The following is a 20687-nucleotide window of genomic DNA, read 5'->3' as shown; positions in this document are numbered from 1 at the left end:
CTTCTGCATGCTCAGAGGCAGCTTTCCAGTTTCCATTGCAAAACCAGCAGTTTTGGCTTCAGCTTGTTTTCTGTGGGCCAAGGGCTGTGACCCAGAAAGCAGGCCAAGAGGATACGGGAAAGCAGTGGTCAGGCCGTTACCTGCTGGAGCACAAAGTTGGTGCTTTATCTCAGTTACTGTAGGGAGCTCCATCATTGCCGTCACTGCTGCTTCCCTCCTTGTGGGAGACAAGTCAAGGGGATGCAATCTGAGATGTTCTAAAGATCCCCTCCAGCGCCTGCCTTCTTGCAATTATCTTCATGTTTGTGCTCTTTGCAGAAAATACTGGTTTGTTGAGAATGTGAAACACATCAGACCACATTGGAAGACTCAGAAATATTCTCTATAGTCCAAAACCATCTCAGCTTTTGTAGGGAAAAGTTCTTTAAGTCAGTTTTGAAGGCAATGCTCTGTTCTGAGTGCCTGGGCAAAACGGCACATGCATTAATCAGTCTGTACCCCAACTTGCAGGAATAATTTCCCAGGGTGTTTTGCGTGGGTTTGTTTTTGGTTTTTGGTTTTTTTGTTGTTGTTGTTTGCTTGTTTTGTTTTGTTTTGTTTTGTTTGTTTGTTTGTTTGTTTTTAATCAAAACTGAAAAGGTGACAGATAGGGCTACTTCCAGCCAGCAGAGAAGGCACTTGAGCTGATGTGTACTTTAAGGGTGTAAGTGATCGCTGGGACATGAACAGAGTTGCAGCAAAACAGAGCATTCCCCTCTCTGCAGTAACTGAACTGTTACACTGTTGAGCATTAAGTTCATGGGTGGCAGGGGACAAAATCATGTGTCTGGCCCCCTGCTTTTTGCAAGGTTTCCTTGTCCATTGGGTTAGGGTTTAGATTCTTGCCTCAAACTGTTCCATTCAGAGATACAGTGTACTAGAGAACATCTGTCCTGCTGCTCCAAGCCTGTCTGGAAAATGTCTCTTCTTCCCTTAAGCTAAATTCTTGTTTGAAATCCAGCTATGCCCAAGGAAGTTAGCTGCTACGCTTCATTAGCTCAGTTTGTTATTGCACCTCTTCTACCTCATGCCTCTGCCCTTCAGCTCCAGCAGCTAATTGTTTAAACTGACAAGAGCTGTGAATGAGGCAACTACACATACCTCTTCTGCAGAGCATTTAAAGAAGCTCTCTTAGACATGTTAAGTTGTGCAGGAGACCACACAACAGGGAGATTCTGCACAGTCATTCTACAATGCAACTGCACTCAAACCCAGAGCTTTCTGCAGGGGAAACAGTTGTGTCAGCTGTTAACCAAGGGAAGCAAGCAGCAAGCAAGCTCCAAAGCAGAGAGAGCACAGTGAGTATTCAAACTGTGAACCATGGCAATAGGGCCTGACAGTTAATATATCCATCTTAAAATCTAGCAGAGTTGTGGCTGTATGGATCTGAACTTTCCCCTCAGTAAAATGTTTACTGCTGCATCAAAAACTCTCCTTAGTTTAGCCTGCTTGAGCCCCACTGAGCTGGTGTTGCAGCAGGACGGCTGGAAGTCCCTCAACAAGGATCTGTGAGAGCAAGTAAAGGCAGGATGAACCATTCGGGCCTTCCTTGTGGTGGTGTGTGTGCACTATCTTAAAGCATTATCAGCAGGGACATAGGTGTATGTGGTTTGCTTTGCAATGGAGTTAAGAGCAACACTTCACATTTTCCATTCCATCAACTCGGGGATCCATCCTGTCATCCCAGCACATGTGGGAATTTCACTTAGCAGTTCCTGCAGCCATTCTGGTAATGCGGCTGACTATTCCTTGTGCACAGGCACAGACCCAACCTTGTGCTACAAGGTACAGCACAGTCAGTCAGGCACCTTCTCCCCCGAGCTCTGTCCAGCACACGAGCAAAACAAAAGTGTCACCCTTAAGCCAACTGTAACATGTCTAGCACAGAGAACACTTCAGTCCTTGAGACAGTTCCTCAGCCTGCTTGTTATGAGGAGCAAATAGTCCCATGGACAGCTGAAGAAATACAACATACTTTCTAAAAAATTGTGTAAGACGAACTATGAACTTTCAGTAAGGACAAGGACAGGCTTACCGTAATGATTTCTGTGTTGGAAGTGGAGGGGGGGGGGAATTCCCAGCCATGGGTATCCTTTCCAGTTTCCTCTTTTGAGGGGTTTGAATTGCTTATAAATACCCTCTCTCAGTCTGAGAGCACACAAGACCACCTCCATCTCCTTTGGCTTTGCCTTTCTGCAGTGGTAAGTGATATTCTGAATTTGTGAGCAATATGCAGTGTTTTCAGGTGGTATTTAGGAACAGGACTAATGCTTTAGCAGGCAGGGCTTCTCTGTGCTCATGACAGGAGCAGCAGGGAATGCTAAAATGCAAGTTTCTCATGTCCTTCTGCCTCTGTTGCGGAGTCCTTGTGGTTGCACAGAGGGCATCAGCCCTTGTGGGGGTAGAAGCAGGTTCCTGGGCTAGCCATCAGCGCTGGGGCAGCTGCCCAGGCACAGCTGTGGGTGTGACGGATGCGATGACAGCAGTATCTCAAAGGTGCTCCAGAACCTCTCATCTCTGATTGTCTCACAGCTCTGTGTCAGGCTTGGGCCAGGAACCATGAGACTCTTTGTCAGCCTCGTGTTGCTCTCTCTTCTGTGTGCAAGTGCTGACATGTCACCAATACGCGAAGGTGGACGATTTGCCTGGGATGCAGTGGGAGGTAAGCTGCTGTTACCATGGGCCTTTCTCTCAGGAACCCCATCCCTGACAGGTTAGCAGCAGTCAATGGACGCAGTCCTTGGAGCTAGGAGGTCCGCAGCTCCACGTGAGGGACCCTGCTGGTTTCTGCTGCTGGAAGAGGGCCTTAATTGGCCCCCGCAGGCTCTTTCTGTGGGCACACCACTGCAAAGGCCGATGTGGAGCACTGCCCCTGTTTGTTACTGCTCCTTAGGCTAGTCAGCTCCTGGCTGGAATGGTACTTAACTGTTTCTGGGATGACTCTTTAAAGTCAACGTCATCTCCGTTTCTCTGCTTTCTTCAGGGGCATGGGATATGTTCAGAGCATACCGGGACATGCGTGAGGCAAATTATAAAGGTGCCGACAAATATTTCCATGCTCGTGGGAATTATGATGCTGCCCAAAGAGGACCTGGCGGTGCTTGGGCAGCCAAAGTGATCAGGTAATGGAGCATATTTGGCTTGTTAACAGTGAGTTACTAGGGATCCAGGCATTCCAGTTAAAGTCCTTTTTGACTTGTACTTAGCTTTTGACCTAGGACAACAGTGGAGGGGAAGCAGGTAATGTCTGAACAGCCTGTCTCTATAGGAATGGTGCCTCTCCTCCCCCATGAGCATAAGCATTTCTTCTTGTCCTCCCAAGAAGGCAGATTCCTTGCCTCTGCGTTTCTGGTAATAGAACCACCAAACGGTTTAGGTTGGAAGGGACCTTAAAGATCACCAAGTTCCAACCCCCCTGCCATGGGCAGGGACACCTGCCACTAGACCAGGTTGCTCAAAGCCCCATCCAACTTGGCCTTGAACACTTCCAGGGACGGGACATCCATAGCTTCTCTGGGCAACCTGTGCCAGTCTCTCACCACCCTCACACTAAAGAATTCCTTCCTATAAAGAATTATAAAAATTTCTTCCTATCAGAATTATCTTCCTGATAAGGAACTCTTTCCTTGCTGGTTTGTTTCCTGATGTAACACTGTGGTTGTCAGACAAGGACTGAATATGTGCTTGCCTCTCACTCTGAGAAGTCCTGTGGAAAGGCTGGTTTTACACGTGTGAGGCAGTCAACACAAAGTGGAGTTAAACGCTGGCTGGTTCAGGTGGCCTTTTTTTCTTCCTGCTAGTGATGCCCGGGAAAGATGGCAAAGCAACGTGAGCGGCAGAGGCGCAGAAGACACCCGGGCTGACCAAGAGGCAAACGCATGGGGCAGAAATGGCGGTGACCCCAACTACTACAGACCTGAAGGCCTTCCCAGCAAATACTAACACTGCCCCCTGGGAGGCCATCTCCGCTCCCCTGTTACACCTCTTCTGTATAGCCGAATAAAGACATTTTTTTTCCTCCCGAAAACTGCTGTCCCTTGCTGCTGGCTTTCCTGCTGGGGCCGGGATCTGAAGCCTCCGCGCTGGATTCCAGGGAACGGCTCCCTCTGCGCGTCCCCCGCGAGGCGATGTCAGGGCATCACGGGGGGCACTGCCAAGGGGCGGGGGTCTCTCCTGCCCCCCTCGGGGCCTGCTTTCCGCGGAGGAGGGGGCCGCCATCGCGGCGCGAGCGACGGCATACGGTGGCCATTGAGAGGTGGCCTCCCGGCGCCCCGCCCCGGCAGGGGGCGCTGTGGGGTGCCGCCCGGGGGCCGCTCTGGCCTCCGCCGCCTCGTTGGCGCCGGGGCGGTTGAGGCGGGGGCGTACCGGGCCGCCATGGACCGTAACCCTTCGCCGCCCTCCAGCGAGGCGGAGGAAGAGGAGGAGGGCGACGCGGTGGGGAACACGGTGTACAGCAAGCACTGGCTGTTCAGTATCCTCACTCGCCTCATCGAGGTGCGGGCCTGCGGGAGCGGGGGCGCCGTGAGGGGAGAGGCCGGCGGGCCCGGTAGCGGTCAGCGCCTGGCGCGTGCGGTGCGACCGTTACCGCGGGGCGCACGCGACGCACGGGTTTCCTAGTTGTGTGGGTTTTTTTTTAAACCGTGACTGACGGGATAGGCCGTTGTCAGCGTTTCATGTTGTTTCTCGTCGTAGCTCACGTACCGCCTTACCCCCGTGTGCCGTCTCCCCCTCTCCCCGCCCCTCCCCCGTTTTCTCTCAGGTCATAAGCCCCGAGAAGACGGAGCCCACCGTGAGCCCAGAGGGAATCCACACAGAGCTGGACGAAGAGATGGAGAATGACATCTGCAAAGTGTGGGACATGTCGATGGACGAGGTAGGAGTGATGTGCAGGAGTTGGACCTCGAGGGTGGTTCACAGCTACGGGAGGCTTCTGCTGTGTTTCTGTCGCTGAGTGTGTTCAGTCAGAATCCTTCTGGAAGTGGGAGAAGGTGCAGAGTTAAACGGGCTTAGTCAGCTTTCTGATTTCAATGGTATTGCTTATTCTCTGGTTTGGCTGACAGTGTCCTGTGAGTCATTAGGCAGAGCAGGTGTGGTGAATGTGTGCTTGGCATCAAGCAGGCTCATCATGAAGGCTGCTCTTCAAGACGAGCAAGTACTTTGTGTGCACTCTTAGGCCCAGCACTAGTTTGCAAAAGCAGACCTTCTGTTGCAACCTAGCTGCAGGACGCCATGCTGCTGTTTGAAGATATAAAGGAGAGCTGTGTGTAAATGTTAAAGAAACAAAATGATCTGTCAGACCTTCCCCCAGGTGTCTAATGGATCGTGCGTTGCTATTGCTTAGGGTCAACATGGCATAATGAGGCCATATTCACACCTGTTGGTTTTCAGTATTATGTGCAGGAGTTGAGCCAAAGCTCAGAGTTATTAGAAGACAGTACCTTAGCTGTAGCTGAAATTATTCGGGTGCATACCCTGTATCTTCAGCAGTTTGATTATGGAGATAATATTGATGCTGTCTCTAAATAGGCATATTTTCCTCTAACAGTTGTAATGCATCCTGTTAGTAAGCATAGTTTTATCTGGTAGATAAACCTTTTAAACTTTAAGTACAGATTCACAATGGAAATCTAATTTAACTTTCTGGTATTTTTCTTGACATTCTTAAATGGTGGAACAAATTTGCAAGTAAGATATATGTATTTAATTGTTATTATTTTATTCCCTGCGTCTTTGTTGGAAATTTTAAATAAACGTGGAAGATGTGTCCTTTACTGTCAAATAGAGGACTAATCTTGTGGTTTAATGTGGCAAAATGAGGAGATTTGCTCTGATCAAGTGCTAATGGTAATCCCTTCCCTCATATTTGGTATTTGCTGAATTATGATTTAGTGCCGCTGACCCTCTGTTGAGACAGAGAACAAAAGAAACTAAATGTGACTTTTTGGCTCATATAGCAAATCACTGGCATCCTGAATCACCATAGGGGCTTGCTGATCTCTCACTGAAAAGCAAGGATTAATGATATTGACTGGTGGGGAGTAACTATTCTCTTGTAGTGAGTTTGACATCTCTGATCCAGTCCATGTGCTGTGAGAAAAGGCTTGATTTTGTGTTTGGAAATTGTAGAACTCCATTTACTTCTCTGTTCACTTTCTCCACAGGATGTCGCTTTATTTCTTCAGGAGTTCAATGCCCCTGATATATTCATGGGAGTTTTTGCCAAGTCAAAGTGTCCTCGCCTCACTGTGAGTATGGGCTGTCACAAAGCTGTCCCATCTTAACAGCAACAGTAGGTAGCTCTATACATGCATTTGCACATGCCTCCCTCCTCTTCCTGTTGCATGTTTGAATAGGTTAGGGGAATGGGGGGAAAACATGAAATCAAATTTTAAAAATGCTTTTTTGCAGTGTTTTTAATATGGTCTAATCAGAAAGTATTTCAGTAATGCTGAAGCTGGTATATGTCACTATTGATGAGGGACTAAGTTTATCAAACCTAGGCTTGTTATAAAAAGCAGTAGAGACTGGCTGTGGTGGGTTGACCTTCCCTTCCTCAACTGGACAGGGGAGAGAAAATATAACAAAAGTCTCATGGGTTGAGATAGGGACAGGGAGAGGTCATTCACCAATTACCGTCATGGGCAAACCAGTCTCGATTTGGAGAAACTGATTTAATTTATTACCAATCAAATCAGAGGAGGATAATGAGAAATAAAAACGTAAATCTTAAAACACCTTCCCCTCACCCTTCCCTTCTTCCCAGGCTTAACTTTACTCCTGAGTTCTCTAACATCCCCCTGAGCCGTGCAGGGGGACAGGGATGTGAGAATGCAGTCAGTTCATCACACATTGCCTCTGCTGCCCTTTCCTCCTTGTGCTCTTCCTCTGCTCTAGCATGGAGTCCCTCCCATGGGAGACAGTCCTTCGCAAACTTCTCTAGCATGGGTCCTTTCCATGGGCTGCTCCAGTGTGGGCCCTTTCCATGGGGTGCAGTCCTTCAGGAACAGACTGCTTCACCGTGGGTCACCTGCAGTGTCACAGGTCCTGCCAGCAAACCTGCTCCAGTGCAGGCTTCCCATAGGGTCACTGCTTCCTTCAGCCATCCACCTCCTCTGGTGTGGGGTCCTCCACAGGCTGCAGGTGGATATCTGCTCCACCATTAACCTCCATGGGCTGCAGGGGAGCAGCCTGCCTCCCCATGGTCTTTACTACAGGCTGTAGGGAAATCTACTCTGTCACCTGGAGGACCTCCTCCAGCTCCTTCTTCACTGGCCTTGGTGTCTGCAGAGTTGTTGCTCTCTCATATTCTCACGCCTCTCTTCCAGCTGCTGTTGTGCAGTAGTTTTTTCCCCTTCTTAAATATGTTATCACAGAGGCTCAACCACCATTGCTGATTGGCATGGTTTTGGCCAGCGGTGGGTCTGTCTTGGAGCCGGCTGGCATTGACTCTTTTCGACATGGGGGAAACTTCTGGCATCTTCTCACAGAAGCTACTTTTGCAGCACTCCCGCTACCAAAACCTTGCCACGCAACCAGTACAACTGGCTTTCTGTTCTCATTACTTGTTTCATGATTATTCTGCTGTAATTTAGCAGAGGCAATAGGATGTTAGTAAAAAAGAAAATCTGGAGTGGTGAGGGTTGATTTCCAACAAGTTGCTGAAAGTGAGATGTTCCCAGGGCATTTTGTGTTAGCACCAGTCACCAGCAGGTGTTTCAGAGCTCTCACAGTCCCCTTTATAGGAGCGTGCATCCTTTTAATGATTGTCTAGGCCTGAGTATCCTAACGGGATGCACTGCTTTTGGGTTTGCTTTTGGGTTTGCTTTTGGGTTTGCTTTTGGGTTTGCTTTTGGGTTTGCTTTTGGGTTTGCTTTTGGGTTTGCTTTTGGGTTTGCTTTTGGGTTTGCTTTTGGGTTTGCTTTTGGGTTTGCTTTTGGGTTTGCTTTTGGGTTTGCTTTTGGGTTTGCTTTTGGGTTTGCTTTTGGGTTTGCTTTTGGGTTTGCTTTTGGGTTTGCTTTTGGGTTTGCTTTTTCTTTATAAGTCTGCAATCAGAAAATGGGCTTTGCTGGAAGCTTGCATTAAGACCCCTTTCTTTTGGGAGGAAGTGAATATCGTTGAGGGTTGCACTTAGATGGTGATATTTTTGTTCTTAGGACTCTTTGTTGCTTTAACAATAGGGATTCTAGATTAGCTTCAAAACAGAACACACAGAATAGACAAACAAAGTTGAGTTCAAGATATATTTGCTTTATGGAACACCTCAACACCAAAATATCTGAATAGTACCTGTCATGAGTATATTTTAGTCTAGTCTAATAGCATCCTGTAGAAAAAAATCTGTATCAGTCTTGAAATCGGTGGGTTGTAAGAACTTGGAAATCAAACTGGAAAACGTCTTTGAACCTTTCTTACTTTTGTCTTATGGCTATGGAAATAAAATTGTGAACCATGTTGCAGTTGCTTCATTATACTGTGTTTTGACTTTTCAGGAAATCTGTGTGGGAATATTAGGAAATATGGCCTGTTTCCAAGACATATGCATGTCCATTAGTAAAGATGAGAATCTCGGGTAAGTGTATATGTGCTTTATACAGGCACGAGTACTGCTTTTCTGGACTCGCAACCATGAAATATATGTTTGCCGTGGATGGAGTGATGTACTTCACTCGTAAGAGAGAAGCAACAATATATTTATTGATATAAAACAGTGATGTAACAAAGTTTGTTAGTAAATGTGACAGTGGTTTAAGAAGATTCGATAGCAAGGTACACTTAGTTATTTACTGCATAGAGGACAGGGTCAGACAAAACTGTCAGGGAGACCCTCCTGTTAAGTCACGAGATTCAGAGAGGACCCCCTTGCTTTTTAAACTCCCCCTCAGAGAGGAGTCTAGGTGCGGCTGGATCCCAGACTTAGTCCCAGACTTGGTCAATGGTTTATGTCTAAAGGATTATATGTGCACAATCGATCTGAGAGATAATCTTGGTGAAGCTTCAGAGTTTAGCATATTATTAGCTACTTATCAAGGCAGCAAGGAATCTCAGCCTTGAGGAGTAACCTTGAGAGGCGTCTCTACTCAAGGGGAGATCCTGGCATGCTGCCTGCTGCTATGCAGGGGAGCTCAAAGGGTTCTTGGGCTGCTCACTATTTATGGGGTAAGATGATTGACTCAGTCATGTTTGCATAACGACTGTAGATGTTAGTTTCTTCTAAATTTGGCTTGAGTTGGACATTGATCAGCACTGTGGTTAGGTGAGTGCTTGACTATTGTGTTGTTACCTGTCTCCCCTGAATCCATCCGTCATGACTGCCACTGGTGGTTATTGCTTGAGCAGGGTTACCAGAAGAGGTCAGGTTGGGGCCAGAGGGGAAGCACAGTGTCATAATATTAGAGAAGGAACTAAATTTGCCTGCCGTGCCTCATCTTCATTCATACCTCTTTGGCTGACCATAGTTGTGTGGGAAGTGTTCAGTGAAGGAAAAAAAGGATACAGACCACTAGGGTTTTTGTGTTTGTTTTTAATCACCAGTCAAGTTACTGAATCTAATTTCTAAGTTTGGCAATCTTTAAACCTTGGCAATGCATGCATAGACGGGCAAAGCTAGTTTTAATCTTGGTACATGGCTGCAGCTATGAAATTAATGTTTTTATAACTTTTTTTTAAACAAAGATCGTTTTTATAGGAGTCTAAATTGCAGACATACGGGTTTGATAGGTGGAATGTTTGGTGAATGAGGAATTGGTTGGATGGTGGCATCCAGAGGCTAGTGATCAATGGCTCAATGTGTAGGTGGAGATTGGTGATGAGTGGTATCCCTCAGGGGTCTGTATTGGGACTGGTACTATTTAATATCTTTATCAACAACATAGACAGTGGGATTGAGTGCACCCTCAGCAAATTTGCAGATGACTCCAAGCTGAGTGGTGCAGTTGACACACCTGAGGGACAGGATGCCATCCAGAGGGACCTGGACAAGCTCAAGAAGTGGGTCTGTGAACTTCGTGAGGTTCAGCAAGGCTAAGCACAAGGTCCTGCACCTGGCTTGGGGCAACCCTGGGTGTCAAGACAGGCTGGGGGATGAAGGGATTGAGAGCAGCCCTGCCAAGAAGGACTTGGGGGTATTGGTGGATGAAAAGCTGGATGTGAGTTGGCAGTGTTCACTCACAGCCCAGAAAGCCAACCGTATCCTGAGCTGCATCAAGAGAAGCGTGGCCAGCAGGTCAAGGGAAGTGATTCTGCCCCTCTACTCTGCTCTCCTGAGACCCCACATAGAGTACTGCGGCCAGCTTGGGGGTCCCCAGCACAGGAAGAACATGGACCTGTTGGAGTGGGTCCAGAGGAGGGCCACAAAAATGATCAGAGGGCTGGAACACTTCTCCTATGAGGACAGGCTGAGAGAGTTGGGGTTGTTCAGCCTGGAGAAGACTCTGGGGAGACCTTATAGTGGCCTTCCAGTATCTGAAGGGGGCTTATAAGAGAGATGGGGATAGACCCATCTAGGGTCTAGGCCCATTTAGTAGGGGCCAGAGGCCCATTTAGTAGGGCTTCTGGTGATACGACAAGGGGTAATGGTTTTAAACTAAAAGGGTAGATTCTGACTAGATATAAGGAAGAAATTTTTCACTATGAGAGTGGTGAAGCACTGGGACAGGTTGCCCAGAGGCGTGGTAGATTCCCCACCCCTGGAAATATTCCAAATCAGGTTGGATGGGGCTTTGAGCAACCTCATCTAGTTGAAGATGTCCCTGTTCATTGCAGGGGGTTTGGACTAGGTGACCTTTAAAGGTCCTTTGCAGCCCAAACCATTCTATGATTCTATGATTTATTAATCTAATCTTTCATTTTCTCCTTAAAGGCAAGTGTTACTGCAACGTTTGTGTGATTCAGACTCTCCAACTCTTCTGGAAACAAGCAGGTAGGACATCTCAGAAATTAACACATCATTAGTGTAGTTCTACTATGTTCTGAGGCCTGGGAAGATAAATGACAAGTGGGCTCACTATTTTATTATCCTCTCATCCTATCTTTTTGTCATTTCCGCATTGTTCTGGAATTGATTTGCTGTAAGCCATATTCCTGTTTCTGTCACGTTGTTCTCATCAGTTTGGATTTACACTTGTGCAGCTAAACTCAGTGAATTGGCTTCTGATTTGTTAAATGGGCAATTCTTGTCTAGGTTGTTGTTAACTTGCCTCTCCCAGCCTGAGGTGGCCAACGTCTGGGTTGAGAGAATCCGAGAAAACCCTTCCGTATATGACTGTGTTTGCTTTATCATGTCCAGCTCTACAAATGGTAAGTTGCCAAAACAAGCTGGGAATTAGTGGGTGTTTGCAGAAAAAAATAAGAACTAAAGCATGCAGTTTCAACGACAAATATTTTCAATTGGGAATACAGAATTTCTTTAAAATAAAGTAAATCTCATGAATTTAAAGGACACCAAGATAAACTTGTCCTGCCTTTGCGGGTTTATAAATACGTGTAAAACCAACCAGAAAAGCACTCATAGATGAAGAAGAAAGCTCTATGGGGGAATAAAAATAAGTCTAATAGAAGAAATCGTTATTCGGCACAGTAAAGGAAAGGACATAGTCCTCATTCAGGGGTGTACATATGTAATTTTTGATCCTTTAAATAAGACCTCACTTAATTTTTTTTTTTTCAAATTGGGTACATATTTTCCATTTTAAAAACTACCATACTTGAGGAGTGTGAACTGGAGGAATGATTCAGTTAACTCTGAATGGCAGCCGAATACTGCACAGGCTTTGGGTATGCAGTCAGTGGTACACAAATCTCTCTTAGCACTAATGTTGCAAAAACCCTGCTAAGCACCTAATCATAGAAATATTTTGAATAGCACTTATATTTTCATGTCCAACTCAATTGTAACAGCAGTTATTTTTCTAGAAATCCTAATCATTTAGCTTTTTCAGTTTGGTTTTTTTTGTTTGTTTGTTTTTAATGACAATGCTCAGAAATCCTGCTCTGTCCAATTGAAATCACAGATTTACTTAAGTGAAATGCAGATTGGGAGGTGTAAGGTTAGCAGAAAACTGCATATTTAGGGACAAATCTTGGAAAATCTTACTTCAGAAGTAGGAGTTTTGACTTTTCAGTAACCTGGTCTGTTTGCAGAACAAAGTGCCTGCTTTATAAATGGCATGGTAAGGTAGAAGGTGTCTGTGGGCTTTCCAACACTCCCTATTTATCCAACTCTTCATCTCATCTGTGCCACAAAAAGGAAATAAACATAGTACCCGTTAGTAGGGAGTGAACAAAACAAATATATTTCAGCACTGAATTTACTCTGAATGCTTTTATAAATTTGCATTTTTTGAGCTAATTTTTGCTCTTTTGTTTTTAGTTTTGTTGAAATTTATACATTCTCTCTTATGCAGTGGAATTGCTGGTCAAAGTGGGTGAAGTGGTGGACAAACTCTTTGATCTAGATGAAGAACTAATGTTAAACTGGATTAAAAATGGCACTTGTCGGTCTGTGGGACCATCTGTAGATGATTCCCCTGAAGAACTTCCAGATTTTAAGATTGTGCCTTGTATACTTGAAGCAGCGAAACAAGTCCGGTACGTGAGATTTCTTCTCGGTTTCAAGGCTGGGGGAGACTCCTTATAACCCTGTTAAGGCCTGTGTCTGAACATCTTTATTTCAGTGGTAGCTGCATAGTTTGGCAGATCACTAGAATACATTTCCCTGTATTTACCATTTGAAATGAGTCAACTGGTTTGTTAGCAAAGAAAACACACAGAATATAAACTTGGTAATCAGATCTTTAATTTCTCTTTGTTTGTTGTTTGTTCTGTGTAGATCAGATAATCCAGAAGGACTTGATGTTTATATGCATATTTTGCAGCTCCTGACCACGGTGGATGAGGGTATTCAGGCTATCGGTAAGACATTTGAATTGCTACATATGATAGGATCACGAACGGCGGTAACTTCTAGATCATCAGATATTTAATGGGGAGAAAAATAATTAATGTACCTAGATTAAATTTGATGGGTTGGTGGGTTCTTTTTCTTTATTTCTCAAGTGCAGGCTCCTGATGGGGGAAAAGAGACTTGGAGTTTGCTTTATGACCTTGTTTGCCATGAACTTTGCCAGCCAGATGATCCACCAATCATGGTGCAGGAGCAGAAGACTGTATTGGCCTCTATTTTGTCCGTGCTGTCTGCTATGTTTGCTTCACAGACAGAACAAGAATACACCAAGATGAGGAAAAGCAAGTCTTGCTTTTTTATGTTCTTTTTTTATTTATTTATTGTCACAATTGTCTTGATGTACGTGGGGTGAAAGATGGTCAATTTATTACTATTTACTAGAGATCAGTTCAGTTACATGTTTGATTACAGTAAGGCTCTTTACTGGTGACTCTGAAAATCACAGCTGGCTCAAAGTTCAGTTACTGGATATCTCTGAAGAGTTACAGTAATAGAATCCCCAGATTCTGTTCAATCTTCTCCACTGGGTAAATTAACGAAAATTGCAGAATTCATCTTTGCTAAAATGTCTTGATAGTAAATTTTTTTTTTTTTTAGTAGAGGGAGATTCTGCACTTACTTAAATCCGTCTTTATCACTTGTTACTTTTCAATCCATTGACAAGTCTTTAGTCTTGGTAGTGTAAGTCACGGTCATGTGCAGCAGAAAGACATGTTGGTTTAGTTTATCAGATAGGATTATCTGGATGCAAATTGAACATATTAGCCTCTCTGAGTTACTACTAGAGACATTTTCCTTCTCGTATTCCTTACCACTGCATATACTTTTTATAGATACAGGTTAGCTTGCAGAAAACATGGTTTGGGTTTTCTACTACATTTCCACTTGCTTCTTTAAAGCAGTTTTGGATAAAACACAACACTCAGAATATACATTCCTATAGCTTTCATAGAAAATCTTGTGGTGTGTTTCAAAATTCTAATGCCTTGAAAAGATGGGGAAAAATTGTGAGTGTTAAACTTACATTTTCTTGTTACTTTATGTTAGATATGCCTCTGATTGGGAGCTTGATTCGTATCTTGCAATACATGGAGGACTGTGGGAAAAGATCTGTTGATAACTCAAAGGAGTCTGAACAACAAAAGACTGGAAGGGCTGATCTAAATGAGGAAGACTTCCATTTAAAAATTTTGAAGGATATTTGCTGTGAATTACTTTCCAATATGCTTCAAGAATTGACCAAGGTAAGAATAAACAAAATTTTAAGAGGGACTTCTGCAGGGTACATAAGAAAAAAGATGTTATTGTTAATGTGGGTGTTTTTCTGGGCAAGTGGAGTTGCATACTGAAAATTTATTAGACAATCAATCAGAAGGTGAGTAACAACATGTGTGTTAGGTGTCAGGGACACAGTTTTTCTCAGCTGTATGCCTTCAGGGTCAAGATTCTGTATGATAAATTCTCTAGGTGTATGTCACTATTTCTTTTGAATGAAAGCCAATTTATTTAAGATAAGGAAAGAGTATCAGTATATAAACTCACCTTCTCAGCTGGACTTCTTTATACTGGGAGCATTCAGATTAAGAGACTTGTGGTGTGTGAGCTTTCACACTTTTTTCTACTAGCTATATCTGGCACCCTCCGAGAACTCTAAGTTCTGGTTGTTGCACCCATTTTTTGAGACTGAAGCGCATGCTATAGACACTCTGTGCACAATTTTGAGTTTGTTCTTTCGACAAGTGTTCATGATATGCTAGTTATATTTCTCATTTTATTTTTCAGGAAAATACATTAGAAGGACTACACCAGGGACATTTAAATGAACAGACATGTTCCTGTGCATTTCAGAACCTCTTACCTCTGTATTTTGCATCAGTAAGTACGACACAGTCTTTAACATAGCTGAAAAAATACTACTCAGGTGGCAAGGCCTTTCAGAGTCAGATGTAGAGGCAGGACAGAGTTGCTCAGACACAGGTAATACGCCACTCTAGACAGTCTCGCCCTCTGTGTCTCTTCTGGCTTATTTCAGCCAGAGCTTTGCCTACATCATTGGCTGATATAAGGGTCAAACTGTGCTGAAATTAGATGTTTTTTGCTAGCTGAAAATTTGTCCTGTACATTTTTATAAAATAATTATTCTAAATATTTTTTATAGGTAGCTTTTATGTGTGTACTTTTAAACAATAAAACAAGTTTGGGGAAGGCAATAACATTTCAAAAGTTAGACCAACTGAAATTACGGGGTTTAGGAGGAAGGTATCTACTGTAGAGCATTTTCCAGTATTCTTTGCAGTGGCTGCTGGTGGCTGCTGTTGTTGGGAAGGTGAAGGAGTAGAAAGACCCCCTATACCAAGTATAAGAATTCTGTGCTCTATGCAAGTTTGGGTTTTTTTGGTTTTATTTTTTTTTCCTTTTTGTGTGTGTGTGTTTGCAATTTATTTCCAGGTGGAGAGTTTCCTTGAAGTTCTGCGTGAGGCTGATCAGACACTTGCTGACAATCTAGAAAAGCGCTTCCCAAGCCTGAAGGTTCATGCCTAAGAATGTACATGAAATATTTTCTTTCTTTGGAATGAAGATTTTTGACTGTTTCATTACAGTGTTTCAGAAATCAAGTTTTTAGTAAACACAGGAGAATGAGGCAACCTCCTTACCAACTTTTAAGAAATGTTCCAGTAGCTCTGATTAATCTAGGGTTAATCTGGTCTGCATGGGGAAGGAAATTATTGTAAATTCAGTTCTGCATCTTCCATCCTGTTTGCTGTGGTGATGAGAGACAAGTGATTTCAAACTGCTCTTCTGCAGCATATTGTTCTTTGAATAACTCTTGATTCTGTGCTTTTCAACTTAAGTTGAAACAGCAAAATAAATGAAATGCACTGAGTAGTTTTTTAACATTATGCTGGTTTCTTCCAAGTTGCTGTTAGCAAAAGCAGGATTGATCAGTAGGAAATCCCAGATGTCCTCTGTCTAAGGACATTTCAGCACCTGATAAAAACAGAGTTAAACTACACAGAGTTGTTTGGGGTGTTTTTTTTCTTTTTTTTTTCTCTTTTAGATCATATCAGTACCTTAAGCAAGTATTGTAACAGAAACATTTCATCCTGCTCCTTCAAAATCTTCACGCGTCTTACATTGAAGCCTCTTCTACACTGCAGCTCTGAGCTGTGACGTCTGGGTCCTGTGCAGTTTAAAGGATTTGAGAATGTGGTTACCAATGGTCTATGCTGTAGCTTCCAACCATTGCAGGCAGTTACCCAGAGTTAGAGTTGTAGGGCAGGTTTGGATTTAATCCATGGTATACTTGCAAACTTTCTGCTTTTTTAAAGCAGTGTATACTTCAGTTTAGGAATGTAACCCGTATCAGACAGTTCTTTCGTCATCATGTGTCTTGCATATTATCTGTGAATGATGTTAGAGATGCCATGTTAGCCTTGTTTTTTCAAGGGAGCTTAAGGTCTTAGGTTACTTGCAGTAAATTCAGTCTACAGTCTTCTAAAAATCCCACTTTTAATTATATTATGTTTTAACTGCATTACATTTTAGATCACTTGCCTGCATATGCAGCACAGCTAGCATTTTCTGTGTCTGAAAAGACAGTATAACAGCACATCCGCTTCACTCTTTCTATAAATGAGACTGGAAAACAATTGGTCTTTATTAGGTTTAGGATGTAAAAGAAAATGGGAACAGATTGTAGCAAATAACTTAATACCATATACACACATTCCCTGTCTCTCCAGGTTTTTATAGACTTAAGTATTGTGCTGGGCTGTGTTTTGTTTGCCCTGAGTTACCTGTGCATGTGGTAAAACACAGCATGTGTATATGTATATAGCCTTTTCATCCAAACTTCCAGTTTTCAAAAACAGTGCAATTGAATTGTTCCCTTGGGCTGCCAACAGCATCTTAGTTGTCAGCAGGGGATTTAGAATTATAAATATCTGATTTGTGTCACCAAAAAGAATTGCCATGGTTTCTATCAGGTTTTGTACGCTATGTTTGTTGGAGAAAACTGGTAACTGTGAATAGGATGACAGCATTTTTCATACTACTTTGACAGTTTTTGATATTTTCTTAAACCTACAGATTTGTAATAAATTTTCTTTTTAAAAAACCCAAACCTGTATGCTTTCCTTCATTCTAAGTGTCAATTAAATTTGTTTTCCGAGCCATTGGAAATGTCTGTTGCTCTCAAGTATGTCATTTGTAAGAGGAAAATTGAACATCTTCATAATGTCAATGTCCTGTAAAATATGTTGTCCTTCATTGGATGTTAATTTTAACTCCCTCTTGCTTTCTTTGCTGAGTCATTTGCTTAGTTTGGAAGTTAATGTCTCTTTCATCCAGTTCTTAACATTTTTCTGAGCTTAATTTGTCCCCAGGTAGATCATAAGTATCTTTATGATAGTTCACCATAGTTAATTATTTCTGGTTTGTGTCTCAAAATTTGTAGGTGTTGAAGTTTTGCAGTAGTTGTTTAATGTAATGTACAAAAAAGCTGAGAGAAGATCTGTTGTTTTATTTTGTTCTTCCTTCTTTTCAATACACAAGTATCCAGTATTGGCTGGATACAAAATTGTTAAATGTGGTATCACTAATTACAACACGTAGGTGAGATGTATCATTGCCCTGATCTAATTATTGCCTAAGGGGGACGATATCTAATGCCCGTCATGTGGTAGGAAAAAACGGTCGGTGTCAGTAAGTGGGAAACCAACTAGGTTCCATTCTCCCACTCTTCTGCAATAGGAGAACATGTAGAAATGGATCCATCAGCCTTGCTTAATCAGAATGATGATTCAAGTATGCCGGGAATTTTTATCAACATGATGAAATGGAGACTCAATTCCCCCTTTGCCCCACCAAGCAGCTGCTCTTGTTCAGTCTGTGCTTTGTGAGTGGGGCAGCGCTGTCTGTAGGAGGAAAAAGCTGGTGCCAAATTGAATGCAAGGTAAACGTGCAATGGTTTTGGCATTCAGATGCGTAAGAAACTCACTGCGGTAGCAGGTGAATGATGTGTTTGGAAATGGTGCGTGTGTATTTCATTGCCTCGCCAGCAGGGATCTCCCTTAGCCTGTGCTTCGTGCAAGTCATGTGTCTTGGTTTTTTTGTGGTGTTGGTTTTTGTTTTTTTTTTGCCGGGGGGGAGTGAGGAGGTGGTTGAAGAGGGGTTTGGGTGAGTTTTTTAGTTTGTTTTGATTTTGGGTTTTTTTTTTGTTTGTTTTGTTTGTTGTTGTCATTCCCTCTCCTAGCCATGCTTTGCCACCAAGTGGCAAACCAGATCTCTCTGGGCTAGTTGATTCAGAATGGATAGCTATCTGTACAAGCAGGCAAGCAGCTTTCTTCCAGACCAAAGATCTGATTACCTCCGTAACATCCTCCTTTGGGCAAAAAAGAGAAGTACTTGTCATACAAAAAGTATCTGAAGCATTGAACTGAAGTAACAGGAGCACAGTCCTGCATGGACAGAGCTGGATGTGAATTGTGGCATGAGCGCACCTAGAAAATTGAGGTAGAAACCAGACTGGAAGGCCTTAAGTTAGACTTAATAGATCCATATAATAATTTCATTCAAAGAGAGGATTCTAACATTCTTTTGACTCATGTTTTATGTACATTTAGCATCTTTATCCCACATAGTAACCTTTTCCTGATGGGGCAAAGAGACATAAAACCAAAGACATTTGTTATGTGGAGAAAAATGAATTATATCAGTATGCTTCATCCAACCCCTTGATGGTGCGAGATTGTTGCTGCTCTTCATATTCTAATGCTTGCCCTGTATTCATGTCACAAATCCGTCCTTTCTGGTAGAGTAAACCATGAAAACTTATGCTGGGGAGGTGTTTTGTTTTTTTTTTCCTACACATCTCCATATTTAAGTCACTCTGCTTTCTTAATTTTCTGTCATTACATGTTTAGTTCATATTTTCTTCTAACTGCTATGGTGATAATCTTTGGCTGTAAGATTATGTGTTGCTAGTATTGATCATAACTACCGTTGGCTGTAACTAAGCTGAATGCAAAAAAAAAAAAAAAAAAACCCCAAACAAAACCAAAAAAACCCTTTATTTGTAATTCAGCTGTCTTCATAGTTTTTGATACTGGTCTGAAGAGGTATGGATATGACGCTGTGTTTTTGTTTGTTTTGAAAATCCATGCCCTTTCCTACTAGCCTTGGATTATTTTGGCTTTTAACAGAGATACTGCTGCTTTTGTAACTCTCGGTTATCTTTTTCACTTGAGAATTTGCTTTTGTTTCTAGAGCAGAATCTCTTGGTCACAGCAGTTCCTTACCATATCCTTTATTTTCCCCTCAAAATTAAATGTTATTTTTTCCTTTTTAATGCTTGCTGTTCACTTATTTTTTTGTTATAGATTATAATGAAATTAATGTGCTCTGCCAAACTCAATGAGAAAGGAAGAACTCGTTCCACCTGGGGCAAGGACCAGTCTGCTGTAGTATTATACAATTTCTCAAAAATCCTTTATGTGAAGGCAAACAAAAGCAGTGAGCAGCTGTGCATTTGATCCCTGGTTGAGGCCGTGTGCGTCAGTCATGCAGTTAGTGTGCCCCTCAGTCGGAGCTGACAAGGCATGTGCTAAGTGAACCTGACATCACAAGGTTGGTAAAATAAACCAGGTTATTTCCAGTAGCTGTCAACAGAGGTTTTGCAATGGGAAATACTGCTCCTTTTATTTTCTCCCTCATTCAATTATTTACCTATTTTCCAAAAAAAATGGTTTTATAATGCAAGGAGCTGACATCTAAAATTGGTAAGAGGAAAGGTTTGCTTCTGAGTTGTTATTGCGAAGAAAATTATCAAACCCAGGGAAAACCCACTGAGGTTCTGTTTTCTTCCTTTCTTCCGGTTCAGGTCTTCGGGAGTTAGCTGCGTGTCTTAATGATGTCTCAGAAAAGTCTGAGAGATGAATTTTATGCAAAGACTAACGCAATTGCTTGAAAAGGTAACAGTGTTAGGGTGCTGAGAGAAAGAGAAGAGAGGAAGAAGGGATACTACAGAAAGAAAGAAAACATGGAAAAAATGGGAGAATTATGGCAAAAAGGATCAATAGCAATTGTGATGTTGAAGGAGAAAAGTATTAAATATCAGTAACAATGTTATAGCATCCTAGATTTGTCTAGGTAGAATAGCTTACATGCTGTCACCTATCAAAAAGGTATAACATTGGTTATGTTTTCTATTTTCAAAGCTGAATCTTCTTTGTAGTTTTTCCTGTTCTCGTGGAAGTGAGACAAGCTTAAGGTAAAGGTGAGGTCTTAAAAAACACAGTAGGTGTGCAAACTAGTACTGCTTGATGTTTTTTTATTTATTTTTAATTATTATTCACCCCCCTGTTTTTCTGGCTGGCCAAGGCATCAGGGAGCCGTTTCACGATGGAGGTGATGCAGTTTCAGGTGTTGCATGCCCTTGCCTTGCACAGGTCTTGAACCCACCAGAGGTGAGATGTGAAAGCACAGTCCTTACAGCATTGATGCTTGTGTTGCACATTGGTCTGAGATGAGCACAGCAGACTGCTGCGTACCCCTGGTTTAGATAACTAGTTACGTATTGAGGGAAAGGGGCCTGTGTGATGCCTACCTGTTTTTACTCAGAGAATGAAATCCTGCTCAGTCTATAATAGCAGTCAGTATGAGTACGAATCGACAATCTTGAATTTGA

At 42.9% G+C, this 20687-nt stretch overlaps 2 protein-coding genes across 2 annotated transcripts; both read left to right on the top strand.

Moving 5' to 3' along the window:
- The first annotated feature begins 2212 nt into the window (after positions 1-2212).
- Positions 2213-4060, top strand: LOC309673180 (serum amyloid A protein-like). The gene is made up of 4 exons (XM_082484911.1): positions 2213-2240; positions 2572-2701; positions 3023-3161; positions 3840-4060. The coding sequence occupies exons 2-4, from the start codon at positions 2599-2601 to the stop codon at positions 3979-3981; spliced, it is 384 nt and encodes a 127-aa protein (XP_082341037.1). The 5' UTR covers positions 2213-2240; positions 2572-2598; the 3' UTR covers positions 3982-4060.
- A 333-nt stretch (positions 4061-4393) lies between these two features.
- On the top strand, positions 4394-17142 carry SAAL1 (serum amyloid A like 1). Its single transcript, XM_082485974.1, has 12 exons — positions 4394-4533; positions 4799-4912; positions 6201-6284; positions 8529-8608; positions 10898-10957; positions 11219-11334; positions 12441-12624; positions 12866-12948; positions 13093-13281; positions 14048-14244; positions 14783-14875; positions 15449-17142. Exons 1-12 carry the CDS (start codon positions 4414-4416, stop codon positions 15539-15541), a joined length of 1413 nt encoding a protein of 470 aa, XP_082342100.1. The 5' UTR covers positions 4394-4413; the 3' UTR covers positions 15542-17142.
- The last annotated feature ends 3545 nt before the right edge of the window (positions 17143-20687 follow it).

Source organism: Vanellus vanellus (genome assembly GCF_965231255.1).
Source record: "Vanellus vanellus genome assembly, chromosome: 6".
NCBI classification, from domain to species: Eukaryota; Metazoa; Chordata; class Aves; order Charadriiformes; family Charadriidae; genus Vanellus; species Vanellus vanellus.
Note: the sequence above shows the minus strand (reverse complement) of the source record. Positions and strands in the feature narration are given on the sequence as shown.